The following is an 18077-nucleotide window of genomic DNA, read 5'->3' as shown; positions in this document are numbered from 1 at the left end:
TTTGGTTTATTTTGCTTCTGCAACACACACTCCACAGAAGCTGCAGGCATCTCAGTAAGAGGGATAGGAGAGGCTTTTATATAGGGTACAAGTTTTGCTGAATGAATCCAAGTACGGATTAGGGAAGCAGGTACTCTCTCTAGATTTGGATACTGTCAAAAAGCAGGAGCAGATCAGCAACTAGATATTTCAGTAAGCATTGCTCAAGAAGTGGAAGGAATAAAGTAGGAACAGTCACATCATTGGTGAGAAAGTAGCAGTCACTTGAAAGATGGAGTTCTTAGTCTTTGTACAGTTGCCTTGTGGACTTGGGGAGTCCAGTTAGAAACACTGTTTCTTATTGGCTTTCTGTGACCATTGACATTGTGTTAAACACATCACAGTCTGATTTACTGGCAGAGCTGATTTTCATCTTCATAATAACTTGAAACCAGGAAAAGATCTTTCTTTTTTCCTTCTTCCCCTTCCTTCTCTCTTTCTTTCTCTCTTCTTTCTTTCTCCCTTCCTTCTTCTTTTCTTCCTTTTTATGTGCCCATGGAAGAATTATAAAATATACAATAAATTCTGAAAATTGGAAAGAGTATAGAAAATATTATCTGAGACAATGAACTGTATTTAGAAATTAATAATAAAGGTTGAAGGTGAAAACAACTAAAATTCTAAAGCTTAAACTGAAAATTCTCATTTAAACAACCCTTTGATTGAAGATGGAAATAATGAAATTGCCAAATGTCTATAAAATCATATTTTACAAACCATTGCATAAATATCTATACACTACAAAGGGTGTTCAAATAAAATTTATAACGCTATAAATACTAATGATAAATAGGATACAACAATAATAAATTAAGTAAGCAAACATTTCAGGGCATTAGAAAATAATATTAAGGAAAAGAGAAGAGAGTAATAATTTTTTTAATTAATATTGAAAACCTCTTAAATGACAGAAATAATAAACCCAAGAACTCATTCTCTGAAGCTAAAAATAAAAGTAAAATGGACAAATCATTTGCTAATATATCAAGAAAAATGTACTGGGGAACAAAGAAAATATTAAACAATGAGAGAAGAATACTTACTCTCAAACACGCAAATGAATACAAGAACCTGATGGAATGGATGCTTTTTCTAAAGAAATATTGATTGCTAAAAGTTACCACAGAAGAGATTAAAGAGCAGTATACGTCGAAGAAATAAAGTAGTAAAAATGCAAACTTCTCTTTTCCGAAGCACTAGCCCTGGAGCTCTAAACAATTATTGAGGACTAGACAGTATCAGTGGTGTTGGAACTGTTGGAGAACATACGAAAAGAAGGAATGTTTCAAGATAATTTTTTGAAGTAGGCTATCAAAGACAGCTCAGACACTATACTCCAATACCATCCTCAAATACTAAATATGATTTTCAATACAAAAATCCATAATAAAAATTCCAGCACAAACACAAAAAAAGACCTCAGCAGCATATTAAAGAATAATACACCAAACCAAGTTATTCTTATTATAGGAGCACGAAATAGTAAAATATAAGAAAATCTATTAATACAATACTATTTCTAAAGTGATTTTAAAAGATAAATCACGAAATCATCTGCACAGATGCTGAAAAACATTTGCTAAGATTAAACATTTATTCTTATTCCCAACGTTTAAATAAAAGCTAAAAATACCTCAACCCAAAGACTTCATCATATTTACGGGAAAACACTGAAAGCATTCTATTTAAAGTTGGGAACAAGTAAAAGATAGCTTTGATAAGTTGTTCTTAAAATTATTCTGAAGCTACTCATCAAAACACTTAGACCATAGAAATCAATAAAAAGAAATAAATCAAAAAGTAAAAATTATTATTTGAAGATGATATGATTTTTTCTGGATATCTCAGGAGAGTTCTCTCATATAAACAACAGAAGTCAATAATGTGGCTAGGCAAAAATTAGTATACATTAATCATTAAACTAAATAGAAAACAGAAAACTAAAATATAATAGAAGAAAAATCAATCTTATTTCTATACCCTAGCAAAAAGTGGAAATGAAATTTTTTAAATACCACTTACAATAGCATCCAAAAACATGAAATACTTGTGTTAAATTTAACAAAATATGTGTAATATCTTTATGATGAAAACTACAAACATTTCTGAGAAAAAATAAGAAATCCTACATAAGCAGAAAGATATATCATGTTGAAGAATTGAAAAACCCCATATTGTTAAAATGCCAGTTCTCACAGGATTCATCAATACTTTCAATGAAATCCCACTCAAAATGCCAGGTTTTCAGTAGAGATTGATAAGCTAATTCTAAAACTTATTTGGAAAGACAAAAATTCTAGAATAGCCAAATACTTTTGAAAATGAAGACCAAAGTTGGAGGACATATGCTATCTATTTTCAAGACTAACTTAAAGATATAGTAAATAAACTAGTCTTATAATAACATAAGGACAGATATATTGACCACTGCAACAAAGATAGAGTGAAGAAATTAGATCAACAAATAGATGGTAAATTGATTTTCAACAAAAGGAATAAGCCAACTCCATGATGAAATTATTGTCTTTTCAAAAAAAGAAAAAAAGGTATATAGCCATAGAGAAAAAGTGAATAAATTTTATCTTTTTCTCACACTATGCACAATAATTAATTTGAAAAGGATTATATACCCAATGTATATTACATACAAATGTAAATGCTAAAACTAAAAATTCTAAAATAAAAGATAGAAGAAAATCTCCATGACCTTAGGATAGCAAAAAAGTCTCAGATAGGAAACCAAAAGCACAAACCATAAAAGAAAAATATATATTTTTTTCTTCATCAAAATTTAAAATTTCTGGTTCTAAAGATGCTATTAAGGAAAAGAAAAGACAAACCGTAGATTGGCAAAATTAATCTGTGAAGACTGAGCTGGAGTTATAAACTGCCTTTATTGAGGGTTGAAGGTATACTCCAATATACACTCAGAGCTCCTTGGCAAAGACTGGAAAACTTATTGGTTTCAGGCATTTAAATAATTTTATTGGAATCATTAGCTAACCACTAAACTAACTGAGCAGAGAACTCAGCGATGACACATGAAAAAGATGACACTCTTTAAAGGATTCATTTAGAAAAGTCACTAAACAAACAAATATTAAGAAGAACATCAAACAGAAACAATATCAAATGCAGGGGAGAAAGATAATCTGATTTCCAGAGTTGCCATGTTATATTATATAAAACGTTCAGTTTTCAAAAAAAACAAATTGCAAGACATGCAGTAAAAGAAGAAAATATGGCTCATATACAGGATAAAAAGCCAATCAATAGAAACTATCCTGAGAAAGCTCACACTTTAGACTTACTACACAAAGACTTTAAATTGACTGTTTTTAATATGTTCAAAGAACTAAAGAAAACCATTTTTAAAGAACTAAAAAAAAATATGAGGATGATATTTCACCAAAAAGAGAATATCAGTAAAATGAAAGAAATTATTTTTTAAAAAATAGATATTCTGAAGTTAAACATAAAATAAGTGAAATGAGAAATTCACCAGAAAGGCTCACCAGCAGATCTGAGCAGGCAGAAGAAAAAATCAGTTACCTTGAAGCGAAGTTAACTGAGATTATCCAGGCTGAGGAATAGAAAGAAAAAAATATAAAGAAAAATAAACAGCCCCGAGACACTGGTAGAATACTGTGGGGGAAGAGGGAGAATCCCCCTCTGCCCTTTCCCTTAAGGTTCTTCTGGCTGGCCAAATAATTAACAAGACAGGTTAGCAGGAGAAAATAATACCAAGTTTAATAACATGTATAATACCAAGTTTAATAACATGTATACATGAGAGAAACCAGGGACACTGCATTTCTCAACACAATAGCAGAAATTCTCGTCTTAAATACCATGTTCAGCTAAAGACAAAGGAGGATGTTGGGGGTGGGGGGAGTCAGTTACAGGAGATTACCACTAAAGCACAGTAAACAAGAGTTAAGGTTATTATGCAGATTTAAGGCCTCACTTTCCACATTGATAAGTTTCTAGAAATGAGGTCATCCCTCCTCTTCCCAATACAGAGAAGGAGATACCTTTACAAATGGAGATTTCCCTTATGAATGTAAATGTTTGTCTGGCAACTCCTCGCAGGGCCATCCAGAGAATGTGGCCAGAGAGACAGAACTTCCGATAAGATGGGCTTGTTGGTGCCTTTTCTATTGTAACATCTATTTTGCATTATATTACAGCCATCAGATAGAAGATCTGTTCCAGGAAAAGGAGTTACTATGTCAAATTCTTTAGGCAGGTAGTGGGGGGGGTCAAATGTCCATCAGAGAAAACAATCAAGGTAAAGAGATATATTTCAGGGTGGCCAAATCTTGATCTCCCACAATACCATCAAGCATATTAACATATATATAAAGGGAGTCCCAGAAGGAGAGGACAGAAAGAAAGAGATAGAGAAAATGTTTTAAAATATATTGGCTGAAATATTCCCAAATATAAAGAAAAACATTTATCTACACAGCCAAGAAATTCAATGGACTCCGAGCAGAATAAGAGCAAAGAGATACACACCTAGACGATATACAATCTGTCAAAATTCAAAGAAAAAGAGAGTCTTGAAAGCAGCATGAGAGAACTGACTCATCACGTAAAATGGATTCTCAATAAGATTAACAGCTAATTTCTCTTCAGAAAGCAGGGAGGCCATAGGGGTGACATATTTTAAGCGTTGACAGAAAAAACTACCAATCAAAAAGTCTATATACAGCAGCACTATTTTTCAGATATGAAAGGGAAATGAAGACATTTTCAGATGAAGAAAAGCTGAAGGAGTTTGTCACAAGTAGACCTGCCCTACGAGAAATGTTAGAGAGAGTCATTCAGGCTAAAATGAAAGAACAACAGGCAGTACTTGAAGCCATATGAAGAAATAAAGGACACCAGTAAAGGTAATCAAATGGATAAATATAAAAGCCAGTATTGTTCTATTTTTGGTTTGTAACTCCTCTTTTTTTCTTATATGATTTAAAAGACAAATTCATAAAACAATAGTGATAAATATATTTTAATATGCACACAATGTGTAAACATGTAATATGTGGCAATAACAACATAAAGGGAGTCAGAGCTACAAAACATTGATGAGAGAAATTAAAAACAAATAAATGGGAAGACATCTATGTTCATGGATTGGAAGACTAAATACTGTTAAAATGTTCATTCCACCCGAGGAGGTCCACAGATTTGATGCTATCTTCATCAAAACCCCAATGACATTTTTTACATAAACAGGAAAAACAATCCTAAACTCATAAGGAATCACAAAAGACCCCAAATAGCCAAAGCAATCTCGAGAAGGAGAACAGAGCTGGAGACATCACACTTCCCAATTTCAAAATATATTACAAAGCTACAGTAATTAAAACAGTATAGTACTCACATAAAGATAGACATATAGACCAATGGAACAGAACATAGATCCCAGAATTAAATCCATGCATATACAGTCAATTGATCTTCGACAGGGTGCCAAGAATACACAATGGGGAAAGGATAGTCTCTTCAAAAAACAGTGCTGGGGAAACTGGATGTCCACAGGCAAAGAATAAAACTGGGCTCCCATCTTACACCCTGTATAAAAATAAACTCAAAATGGATTAAAGACTTAAACATAAGACCTGAAACTATAAAACTCCTACCAGAAACATAGGGGGAAAACTTCCTGACATTAGCCTTGGCAATGATTTATTGGATATGACACCAAAAACACAAAAAAACTAAAGCAAAAATAGACAAGGGGGACTAAAAGCCTTCTGCACAGCAAAGAAAATAATCGACAGAATGAAAAGAAATGGGAGAAAATATTTACAAACCATATATCTCATAAAGGGTTAAAATCCAAAATATATAAGGAATTCCCACAATTCAATAGTATAAAAAACCAAATAACCCAAATTAAAAATGGGCAAATGACTTAGGCATTTCTCCAAAAAAGACACACAGTTGGCCAACAGGTATGTGAAAAGGTGCTCAACATCACTAATCATCAGAGAAATGCAAATCAAAACTGCAATAATGTAATATCTCATACTAGTTATGATGGCTATTATCAAAAAATAAAGATAGCAAATATTGGCTAGAATGTGGAGAAATTGGAACCCTTCTACACTGTTGGTGGGAATGTCAAAATGGTATAGCAACTATGGAAAACAGTATAGAGGTTCCTTAAAAAATTAAAAATAGAACTACCGTCTGATCCAGCAATTCCACTTCTGGATGTTTATCCAAAGAAAATGAAAATACTAACTCGAAAAGATGTATGCACCACCATGTTCATTGTAGCAGTATTTACAATAGCCAAGATTGGAAAACCCCTGTGTGTCTATTGATGGATGAATGGATAAGAAAATGTCTTATATATATCTATAAAAATATTATATAAGGTGATGGACTTTGAAGGCATTCTGCCAAGTGAAATACGTCAGGCAGAGAAAAACAAATACTGCATGATCTCACTTATAAGGGGGAAACTAAAAAAAGAAACAAAGAACAAAAAGAAACACTCGGCCCACAGATAACAAAGATAGTTGGTTGCCAGAGGTGGGGTGTGGAGGGTGGGTGAAATGGGTGTAGGGGGTCAAAAGGTACAAACTTAACAGTTATAAAGTAAATAAGTCATGGGACTGTAGTGTACAGCATAGTGACTATAGTTAATAACAGTTAATACTGTGTTGCATATTTGAAAGTTGCTGAGAGTAAATCTTAAAAGTTCTCATCACAAGTAAAACAAATTTTGGAACTATGTACAGTGATGGATGTTGACTAGACTTATTATGGTAATCATTTTGCAAGATGGACAAATATCAAATCATATGTTGCGTATCTGAAACTAATATAATGTTATATGTCAACTATACTTCAATAAAAAAATCAATAGGACTTTTGTGTGTGTGTGTGTGTGTGTGAGGAAGATCAGCCCTGAGCTAACATCTGTGCCCTTCTTCCTCTACTCTATATGGGATACCACCACAGCATGGCTTGACAAGCAATACATCGGTGCGCATCCGGGTTCTGAACCTGGAAAGCCTGGGCCGCTAAAGTGCAGCGGGCGTACTTAACCACTACACCACTGGGTCAGCCCCTCAATAGGACATTTTGACCAACCTAAAAACTGATTGTGATAAGATAATAACAGCAATTTTATATAAATTTAAATACAGTTATAATTAAAATTCTAGGCAAACTACTTTGGAATTGAGGAATGAGCTTTTCAGATGGAGTCAAAATCTCTCAGTAACTAGTCTTATGCAGCACTAGATAAAAGATATGAATAAATTCAGACTCGGTTAACAATACACAAGTTACATATTTAAGGCTAGTGACTAAAATAATATAACTGTAGATTATAAGTGTAAATAAATAAAAATTAAACCTTAAAGGCAATAAAAAATTGGTAAATTTTTTTAAACTTTTGAAGTGAAGAATGCCTTTATAAATATAACACAAAATGCAAAATAAATTTCTAGTATAAAAATAAAAATTTCTTGCATGGTAAGATACACAATTAGCAATGTAAAATAATTAATATTGAGAACTATTTGCAATTTTTATCAGGAAGGCTTCGGTGATTCAAAATATCAATATACAAGCAAAGAAAATACTTTTTAAGAGGACAATATGTATAAACCGATAATTCACAGAAAAAGAATTACTTATGGTTATTAGACATGTGAAAAGATGCTTAATCTGGTTTTTAGGAGAATAAAGCAAATAAAACCAAAATATGTTGGTTTTCACCTATCATAATGACATTTAATAAAAATTTCTCAGCATTGCATTAGAGAGGATTTGAAGAAACAGTCATCGTAGATTTGCTAGAAGTAATTTAAATTGAGAGAGTCTTGCTTTGCAGGACACTTGGCAGTACCTACCAAAATTACACTGTTCATACACTTGGACTTGGAGACTCCTCTCCTAAATACCTTTTGATCCTAGAGATACGTTCACACTTAGGCACACTAATATTTATGGTAACATTGTTTACAATAGTAAAAGATTGGAAACTATCTAAATATCTACCAACAGGGAGGAGAGTTTGAATAAACATATTAAACGATGCAGCTGTTGGATAAAATATAATGCAACTACAGGGCCGGCCCAGTGGCGCAAGCGGTTAGGTGCGCGTGCTCTGCTACAGTGGCCCAGGGTTCACCGGTTCGGATCCCGGGCGTGCACTGATGCACCACTTGTTAGGCCATGCTGTGGAGGCGTCCCATATAAAATGGAGGAAGGTGGGCACGGATGTTAGCCCAGGGCCAGTCTTCCTCGGCAAAAAGAAAAGAAAAGGATTGGCATTGGGTGTCAGCTCAGGGCTGGTCTTCCTCACACACACACACACACACACACACAAATATATATATAATGCAACTATTAAGAAGAGTCAGACTTCTCTTTCTGTACTGGTATAGACAGATGTCCCAGAATTATTAAGTGAAATGCAAGCTGCAGAAAAATGTCAATAATACACTGCCATTTGTGCGGGTGAGAAAGAAAGAATGTAACTCTTAGGATGTTTGCAAGTGCAATGCAAGGCTTATGGATGGAAAAGACAGAAGCTTACAACAGTGGTGATCTCCAGGGATAGAATCTAGAGACTGGGAATCAAAGAACAGAGGGGTACTTGGTTTCGACTCTATGTCCTTACATACTTCTGAATTTTTAACCATGTGGTTGGTTTCTTACACACACACACACAAAATGGAAAGCAAGGAATCAGAATGGAAAGAAAAAAAGACGGAAGGGATGGAAGGAAGGTAATTTGTCAATAGCAGGGCAATTCTCAAAAACGAAATCAGGAAGTCCCTAATGGCAGAAACACAAAAATAAATTTCATCCCCTCTGGAAATCGGAGCTTTTCTTCAGCAGAGAATAACTAATGAATGTTTTTTTTCTAATTCCATCTCAGCCCCAGAACCTCAGGTTCTCAAGGGAGCAAGTGTTGATCCCTTAGGCCCCAGCTATAAACTCCTCAATTAGAAGGAACCACAGAGAGAGACCTTGGAGGGCAATCAGCTTGTACCAGTTGCAGAAAGAGAATCTGGAGGCAACGTTGGTGTAAGTAAAACAAAGCAAATCCCAGTTTTCAACGTCAGCTGTGTATCATTGCAGTGTGTGCAGGAAGTGGCAGAGCAAAAGGATCAGAGCCACAGTTCCACCATACTTTGGCCCAAGACCGGGAGGAATCCTTTCATCGCTGGTGATGTAATGGAAATGGAGTCAGGGAACTCAGCTGGGCTGAGTGTTCTTTGGGAAAGGATATAAATGAACAAATAATTGAATGAATGAATCAATCGATCAATCAGTCACTATTATATGCCCTTAATGTATTACTTGCCTGTATTATTATGGCCACTTGATGAGCACTAATTCAATACCTGGCCTTGTGTTGGCAAGATTACATAAATTTGCTCACTTGAATCTCGCACCACTGCAAAGCAGGTTTTACTTGTTCTCTTTTTCTTTGTCTTTTTAACGTCTTATTTTGAAATAATTATACATTCACCAGAAGTTGCAAAAATACTGTAGACAGATCCCATGTATCCTTCACCCAGTTTTCTCTCTATATTTATGTCTTACATAATTATACTATGACTTCAAAGTGGGATTTTTTATTGGTGTGTGTGACAATGTGTATATGTAGCTCTATGTTATTTTATCACAGGTGTAGATTATGTAACAACCACTAAAGTCAAAATACAGACCTATGATATCACATATGTCAGATTCCACACAGACTTACACTGTGCTACCCATTATAGTCTCACCATTACCCTCCCCCATCACGCTGACCCCTGGAAATCACTCATCTGTTCTCCATCTCTATAATTTTGCATTTTGAGAATGTTAGGTGAAAGGAATAATACACTACATGACCCTTTGAGATTGGCCTTTTTTTCACTCAGAATAATGCCCTTGACATCCATTTAAGTTGTTGCTTGTATCAATAGCTGTTTCCTCTTTATTGCTGAGTAATATTCCATTGTATGTGATGTAACACAATTTCTTTAACCACTCACCTATTGGTGGACATTTGGTTGTGTACTGTTTTTGGCTATTTTAAATGAAGCTGTTACAAAATTTATGTACAGGCGTTTGTGTGGACAAAGTTGTGTGCAAACATAATTGCCCAGGAGAGCAATTACTGAGTGGTATGCTAAGAGTATGTTTAGTTTTCTGAGACAATGCCAAATTATTTTCCAGTGACTATAGCATTTTACATTCCTACCAGCAATGTATGAGAGATCCAGCTACTCTGCATCTTCACCAGCATTTGGTGTCACCACTGTTTTTTATTTTAGCCTCTTGGATAGGTATGTAGTGATATCTCATTGTGTTCTTAATTTGCATTTCTCTAATGCCTAATGATGTTGGACATCTTTCCGTGTGCTTATTTACCATCCATATAGCCCTCTTTGATGAATTGTTTGTTCATATCTTTCACCATTTTCTAATTTGATTGTTTTTTAAATATTGAGGCTAAGGGTTCTTTGTATGTTCTAAGTATGATTCCTTTGTCAGATAGCTGGTTTGAAAATATTTTCTCCAAGTTTGTAGCATGCCTTTTCACCCTCCTAACCAGATCTTTAACAGACCAAAAGTTTGCACCTTGATGGAGTCCAATTTATTGATTTTTTTTTTTCTTTTATGGATTGTGCTTTCAGTGTCGTGTCTAAGAACCCTTCACTAAGCCCTGGGTCCTGAAGGTTTTGTCCTATATTATCTTTTAAATTTTTATAGTTTTATATTTTACATTTAAATCTATGACCCATTTTGAGTTAATTTTTGTGTAAGGTGTAATATTTGGGTTGAGATTCATTCTGTTGCCTATGGATATCCAATTCCTCTGGCACTATTTTTCGGAAAGACTATCCTTCCTTTATCGAATTGCTTTTTCACTTTCATCAAAAATCAGTTGGCTGTACCTGTGTGTTTTCTATTTTGCTCCATTTTTCTGCCTATCCCTCTTCAAATTTTAAAGTTTTGATTACTATAGCTATATAATAAACCGCATCAGATGAAGTGATTCATTCCACTTTCTTTTTCAGAATTGTTTCAGCTATGCTAACCACTTTGTATTTCCATATATATTTTCGAATAATCTTTTCCATATCCGTAAAATGTCTTGCAGGAATTTTGATAAGGATTGCATTAAGCCTGTATATCAATTTGAGAATTAACATTATATTATATGGAGTCTTCTAATCCATGAACCCAGTATGTGTATTTATTTAGATCTTATTTGATTTCTTTCATTGGTGTTTTGTCATTCTCAGCCTTCAACTCCTGTACAGGTTCTCTTAGATTTTCACTTAAGTATTTCAGTTTTTGAGTGATTGTAAAGGATGTTATATTTTAATTACAGTTCCCATGTATCCTTTGATAATACAGAAATATAGTTAATTTTTGTATGATCATCTTATATTCTACAACTTTACTGAACTCACTCATTAAGCCTAGAATTTGTGCTAGATTCCTTGGGATCTTCTACACAGCCAACACATCACATGCCAGACGGACCATTTTATTTCTTCCTGTCTGATCTGTACGAATTTTATTCCTTTTCTTCCTTTATTCCACTGACTAGAACCCCCAGAGCTATGCTGAACAGAATTGGTGAGGGTGAGTATCTTTGTCTTGTAACCGATTTTAGGGGCCAAGCATTCAGTCTTTGACCACTAACTATGATGTTAGCTGTAGGTTCTTTGTAGATGTTTTTCATCAAGTTGAGGATGTTCCTTCCTATTCCTAGTTTCCTGAGATTTTTTAAATCATGACTAGGTATTGAATTTGGTCAAATGCATTTTCTTCATTGATTTATAAGACACTGTGATTTTTGTTCTTTATTTTATTTTATTTTTTTGTGAGGAGGACTAACCCTGAGCTAACATCTGATGCCAATCCTCCTCTTTTTTCTTGAGGAAGATGGGCCCTGAGCTAACAACCGTGGCCATCTTCTTCTACTTTATATGGGATGCCACCACAGCATGGCTTAACAAGTGATGCGTCAGGTGCGCGCCGGGGATCTGAACCTGTGAACCCCGGGCCGCTGCAGCGCGCGCACTTAACTGCTTGCGCCACCGGGCCGGCCCCTGATTTTTGTTCTTTAGGTTGTAGATATGGTGGATTACATTGATTGATTTCAAATATTGAACCAGTATTTCATCCTTGTAATAAATGCCACTTGGTAATGATGTATAATTTTACATGTATAATATATAATGATGTGTAATATATAATTTATATATATACACATATATATAATTGGGAATGTAATTTTTGAGGATATATGAGGATATATGAATATATATATAATTCATGTGGAATATATATATATTTCTTTATTCATATATATTCCACTTATTCATGTATCCTTCAACAAGTACATTGCCAATTATCCTCCATGAAAGTAGCAACTATTCTACAATGTATGTACATTAATCTCATACACACACACACATGCACACATGTTTAGGGGGAAATAGTTGAGTTTCGAAAATGTTTCCTCACCATTTGTAGTATCTGCTTCCTCCCAGTGGTCTTTGGTTTCTTTCCTCATTCTTCAGTTATCAAGTAGCCATGTTTGTTTGTTGATGAGTGAAGGAAGATTTGAGATGTTAGGTGAGCTACTAATGATAGGTTTCTCTATAATTTGCTTCTTGGAAGACTCTTAACCAATGCTCATTCTCTTAATACACCCTTCAGCCCTCTTCCAGTGTACCTGCTGATATTAACTCCTGAGCCTTTTGAGGATTCTGCAGTATAAATCTAGTGATTCTCAGCTTTCTCCATTTCTGGCTCAGGACTTGATCTTCTTGGGTCTGATAAATCATTTATCACTTATCAATCCACATTATAGGTTGAAAACTTGTCCTGTTGTTATATCTTCATATGTTTATTCCTTTAAAAAAGAACTCATATTGTGTGACTGCAATGACAGTTGGTAAAAATAAGACTATTGTAGTAAATGAATCCCAAAATCTCATTGACTTATCACAGTAGAAGTTCTCAATCACATAAAATCCAGTGGTGAAAAGGGGATGCTAGCAGGGGGCTCTGCTGCACACAGACATTTGAGAACACCTGGACGGAGGCTGCAATAAAGAACACAGGTAGGGTTGCCAGACTTAGTAAATAAAAATAAAAGAGGCTCAGTTAAACTCGAACTGCAATAAATAGCAAGTTATTTTAGTGTAAATATTTCCTATGCAACATTTAAGTCACACTTCTACTAAAAAGAATTTCTACAATTTATGTGCAATTCAAATTTAACTGGGTGTCCTGTATTTTATTTGGCAATCCTAACACATAGTTTTCAAAGTTTCCCTGAACATCAATATCTAGCTGACAGACGAGGAGTGAAAGGAATAGAAAGTCATACGGTTCCAGTTTGAGGAGAGCAGGGAGGAGGTGGCTGAGTCCTAGAAGAAGCGTTCATTACATTTGCTCACATTCTATGGGCAGAACATGGTATTATGACCACAGATGGAAAAGTTTGGTTGAAAGTGTGTACTGATGCTGTGCCCAGAAGAAAAGACAAATATATTGATGAGCAGCAAGTCAGTTTCTGCCATACTAAGTGTCCATGATACATTCCTCCACAATGAGCAGTGCTCAGCAATATGGAATGGTGTTTAAAAGTAAAGGCATTGGGGCGGCTGGCCCCGTGGCTTCGTGGTTAAATGCACACACTCCACTACTGGCAGCCCGGGTTTGGATTCCAGGCACGCACCGACACACCGCTTGTCCGGCCATGCTGAGGCAGCGTCCCACATATAGCAACTAGAAGGATGTGCAACTACGACATACAACTATCTGCTGAGGCTTTGGGGAGAAAAAGGGGAAAAAAGGAGGAGGATTGGCAATAGATGTTAGCTCAGGGCCGGTCCTCCTCAGCAAAAAGAGGAGGATTGGCATGGATGTTAGCTGATCTTCCTCACCCAAAAAAAAAAAAAAAAAAAGTAAAGGCATTGGAATCAGGGAGTTTGAGGGAATGCAGTATATGAAAAATCATGGAAGAAGATATCTCAGCTGTCTACCTAACTAGGTACAGAGGTAACATGACTCAAAGTAGAAAAAAAGAGATTTTTGACTAAAAATAAACCATCATTATATATTAATAAAATTTTTACAAGATGATTTGTTCTGTAGCTAGGCTATAACTAAAAAAAAAAAGAATACCATGGGAAAAGCAAGACTATCTCTCAGAAATCCAGACATATATCTATGTATGTAAAAAGAGATGATTATGTGGCTTCTGAAGAATGTCACCTAGATGACAGTTGCATGCTAAGGACAGTAGTAGAAAGACACTCTAAAGCCTTCAAACATATGTGGAACATGAACATATCTCACAAAATTTCTGCAATTCTACTAATTTCAGGACTATAAGCTAGGATTAAAATGATAAATGGCTGAGAAAACTATAAGTTGATGAAGAGGTACAAAATCATACTGACATATGGCTTTAAGCATATATGGATACCTGCTTAATATAGTGGAAACATGTTTTAATCTATGTTACATAGAATCATACATATTAGAAGTCCATCTTCTTCTATGAAATCTTCTTTATTTTGAAAATGAATGCATTGCTCACATATCACTGTTTATGTGGGGGTTTCTTAACAAGAATATAGAAAGAATATTTGGAAAGCAGTAACCCTGTTTGAAGTGTTTGCAATGAAAAGCTAATTCAAAAAAGGTGACATGGAATATAAGAGCCTGTTTCCTTTCAAGAAGTCACCAATATTTCCCTTTTTTTCTTGGTCCTCCTCTTGTCCTTTCTAGACTTTGGTGGCCATGAATCTAGGAAATAGCACTGAAGTGACTGAATTCTTTCTTCTGGGATTCAGTGGCCAACACAAGTTGCAGTATGTCCTCTTCATTGTATTTCTAGTGATCTATGTGATCTCCATGGTGGGTAATACTGGAATGATCCTACTCATCAGGACAAATTCCAGATTTCACACACCCATGTACTTTTTCCTACAACATTTGGCTTTCGTTGATGTCTGTTATACCTCTGCTATCACTCCCAAGATGTTGCAAAACTTCACAGTAGAAAATAAATCAATATCATTTGGGGGCTGTGTCATACAATTATTGGTTTATGCAACATTTGCAACCAGTGACTGTTACCTCCTGGCTGCTATGGCAGTAGACCGGTATGTAGCCATCTGTAACCCACTTCGCTATCCCATAGTGATGTCTCGAAGAGCCTGCATGCAATTAGTAGTTGGTTCGTACGTCATGGGCTCAATAAATGCTTCTGTACACACAGGTTTTATATTTTCACTAAACTTCTGCAAGTCCAATACCATCAATCACTTTTTCTGTGATATTCCCCCAGTTATCACCCTTTCATGTTCCAACATTGACATCAACGTCATGCTAATTGTCGTCTTTGTGGGATTTAACTTGATGTTCACTGTGTTGGTTGTCATCTTTTCCTACATGTATATTCTGGCTGCCATCCTAAAGATGTCTTGTACTGCTGGGAGGAAAAAAGCCTTATCCACGTGTGCCTCCCACCTGACAACAGTCACCATTTTCTATGGAACACTATCATACATGTACTTACAGCCTTATTCTAATTATTTCCAGCAGAATATGAAAGTGGCCTCCATATTTTATGGCATTGTGATTCCCATGCTGAACCCCCTAATCTATAGTTTGAGAAACAAGGAAGTAAAAGAAGCTCTAAAAGTGAGGGGAAAAAATTTCTTTTAGATTGCACTGAAATTGTTAAAATTCAGCACATGAAAGTATCTGGTAGAGATGTTTGACCCTTATTTAATGTTTCTGAAATTAAGAACATGTTCAATCTGAAGCCAATGCTACGTGTTTCAATAGATACGTTTTAGAATGCAGGAATATAGTAATATCTCATGAGAGTAATTTTCCCTTGAATATAGTTTGAAAAATATACCTCATCCTATCCATGAAGAATGGCTCTATTGAAATTGCTTAAAATATTAAGAAATATGTGTATACTTTATAAAGTGTTTACTTCTTTCAAATGTATTTCAAACATATTCCTAAAGACTAGAAAACCCCAATTTTGTGTGTAATCAATATTAAAATTGAAGCTCTTTATGATCCATTCATTTAAACAAGTTCTGTAAATTGTCTATGAAGAGGTTCTTCATGTGTTCTCTTCCAGTTATTGCATAAACCTGGATATAAAATAAACACTTCTTTGAAAAACACCTTATGACTCAGGCTATACGTTCTACCTAATATTCCCATATTAGTTACATTCTCGAGCACTTGCAAACACTTATCTCTTATGTGATGTTATGACTTCTTTTTATTCTGAATCCATCTCTTTCTTGCATAAGGTTAGGAAACTCATGGAAAACTTTTCTATATCTTTCTCCAATAGAGATAGAAAATCTCCACTGTGGATGTATCTAAAAACTTAAATGTCATTCATTTATGAAAGGCATACCAGTCATTTTAGTCCAGAAAAATTACTTTAAACTATAGGAATTCAATGAGAAGTTGATGAGAGGCCAAGAGCCATTCTAATAAAGAAGATGAACTGTTGACAAAAAAATGTTAGTAGATAGATTTAAGGTGGTTAATAGACAGATTGATGGCACTCCCCCATGAATCTAAAGATGCAATACTAGCTAGATGAATGAGCAATATTCACACCAAAATAACAGGCAACATTCTAATGAACTGCCCAGAAAATGCACTGTTAGGTAAGAGCACAAGGAGATTTGGGCAAGAGAAGAAGATATATTTTTCTAATAAGATATCCTACATAAATTAACCTGAAGTCAATGTACGATGACCAGAATCTCCCTAGCAAAGATTGTCTTTATAAAGGAAGAGATTTTCTCTCCTGGGCAGGTCCAAGTATCTTCCAAGACCAGGACCAGGGGCAGTTGCTGGAGAGTCACTGGCAAAGTAGACAGAGGATGTCCTGAGGCCCTGGGGAGGAAAACTGGAGGCTAACGTAACAGCGTCATGACTATGGTTATAATACTGTATCGCATACTTGAAATTTGTGAAGATTTCAAGTATACTTTAAGCATTGTCACCACACACAAAAAAAGAAAATGATAACTATGTGAAGTAATGGGTGTATTACTAAGCTTGATTGTGGTGATCATTTTGCAATGTATACCAATATTAAAAATAAAGTTGTATACCTTAAATATATACAAATTTTGTCAAATGTACCTCAATAAACCTAGGGGGAAACGGATGATAAAAAAAGAAAAACTTAGTACATGTTGGGAAGTCTAAGTGGCCAAACTGGAAATAGGGCACAGAATGGAGAGTCACATAGTTCTATGTATTCAATATCAGGGTGAAAGAAATCCCAAAAGGAAATAAGCTCTGTGACAAATAGATAAAAGCAGCAAAATCTCTGAGGTTTACATGAAGGAGGAAACAGTTTTCTGGGTTCTGGCCCAGGGATGAATAGCAATTGTTAGCACTTATCCAAGACAGACCTCTCCTTTATGACATTATATAGAGTAGTGATGGTCTGATGTGGCATAATCATGCATTGTTTTATAAATCATCTGCTAAACTTGGCTGTTTCAGCCCAGCCTAGACTGGGGAGAACAGGAAATGTAGACCCCAAACTTGGCTAAATCAATACTTTGTGCAGTCATTTATTTATTTGCAATTTCAAACATTTATCGAGGGCCTCATATAGAATCACTGGGTACCCATAACTGAATCAGATACTATCTCTAGTAACAGATTTAGGAAGCACCTGAGTCACTCATAAAAGTTTTTTAAAAGTGACACACCAACATGGCAGAATGAGCAGTTCCCTTTATCTCTCTCCCTTTGAACTACAACTAAATGGACATTCACTGACCAGCAGATGATACCCACACAACACAATAGGATGCCTGAGAGACCCATGCAGCTATATATCTGAAGGTGGATGAACTGGCTCCCTAGGAAGTCATGGAGATAGATGAGCGCTCCCCTACCCTTCCCCAGCAGCCCTGTTTGCACACCTGAATGATTTCCCAGCCAGTGTGAGTACCCATAGTTCT

The 18077-nt window shown here is 35.3% G+C and overlaps 1 protein-coding gene across 1 annotated transcript; it reads left to right on the top strand.

The window, feature by feature from the left end:
* The first annotated feature begins 14105 nt into the window (after positions 1-14105).
* On the top strand, positions 14106-15777 carry LOC106799961 (olfactory receptor 5AK3-like). The gene is made up of 2 exons (XM_014793100.2): positions 14106-14115; positions 14858-15777. The coding sequence occupies exons 1-2, from the start codon at positions 14106-14108 to the stop codon at positions 15775-15777; spliced, it is 930 nt and encodes a 309-aa protein (XP_014648586.2).
* The last annotated feature ends 2300 nt before the right edge of the window (positions 15778-18077 follow it).

The sequence above is a fragment of the Ceratotherium simum genome, chromosome 34 (assembly GCF_057802395.1).
Source record: "Ceratotherium simum simum isolate JZ-2026a chromosome 34, ASM5780239v1, whole genome shotgun sequence".
In the NCBI taxonomy this organism is placed as follows: Eukaryota; Metazoa; Chordata; class Mammalia; order Perissodactyla; family Rhinocerotidae; genus Ceratotherium; species Ceratotherium simum.
The sequence above is the reverse complement of the archived record's forward strand: the minus strand, read 5'-3'. Positions and strand labels throughout refer to the sequence as shown.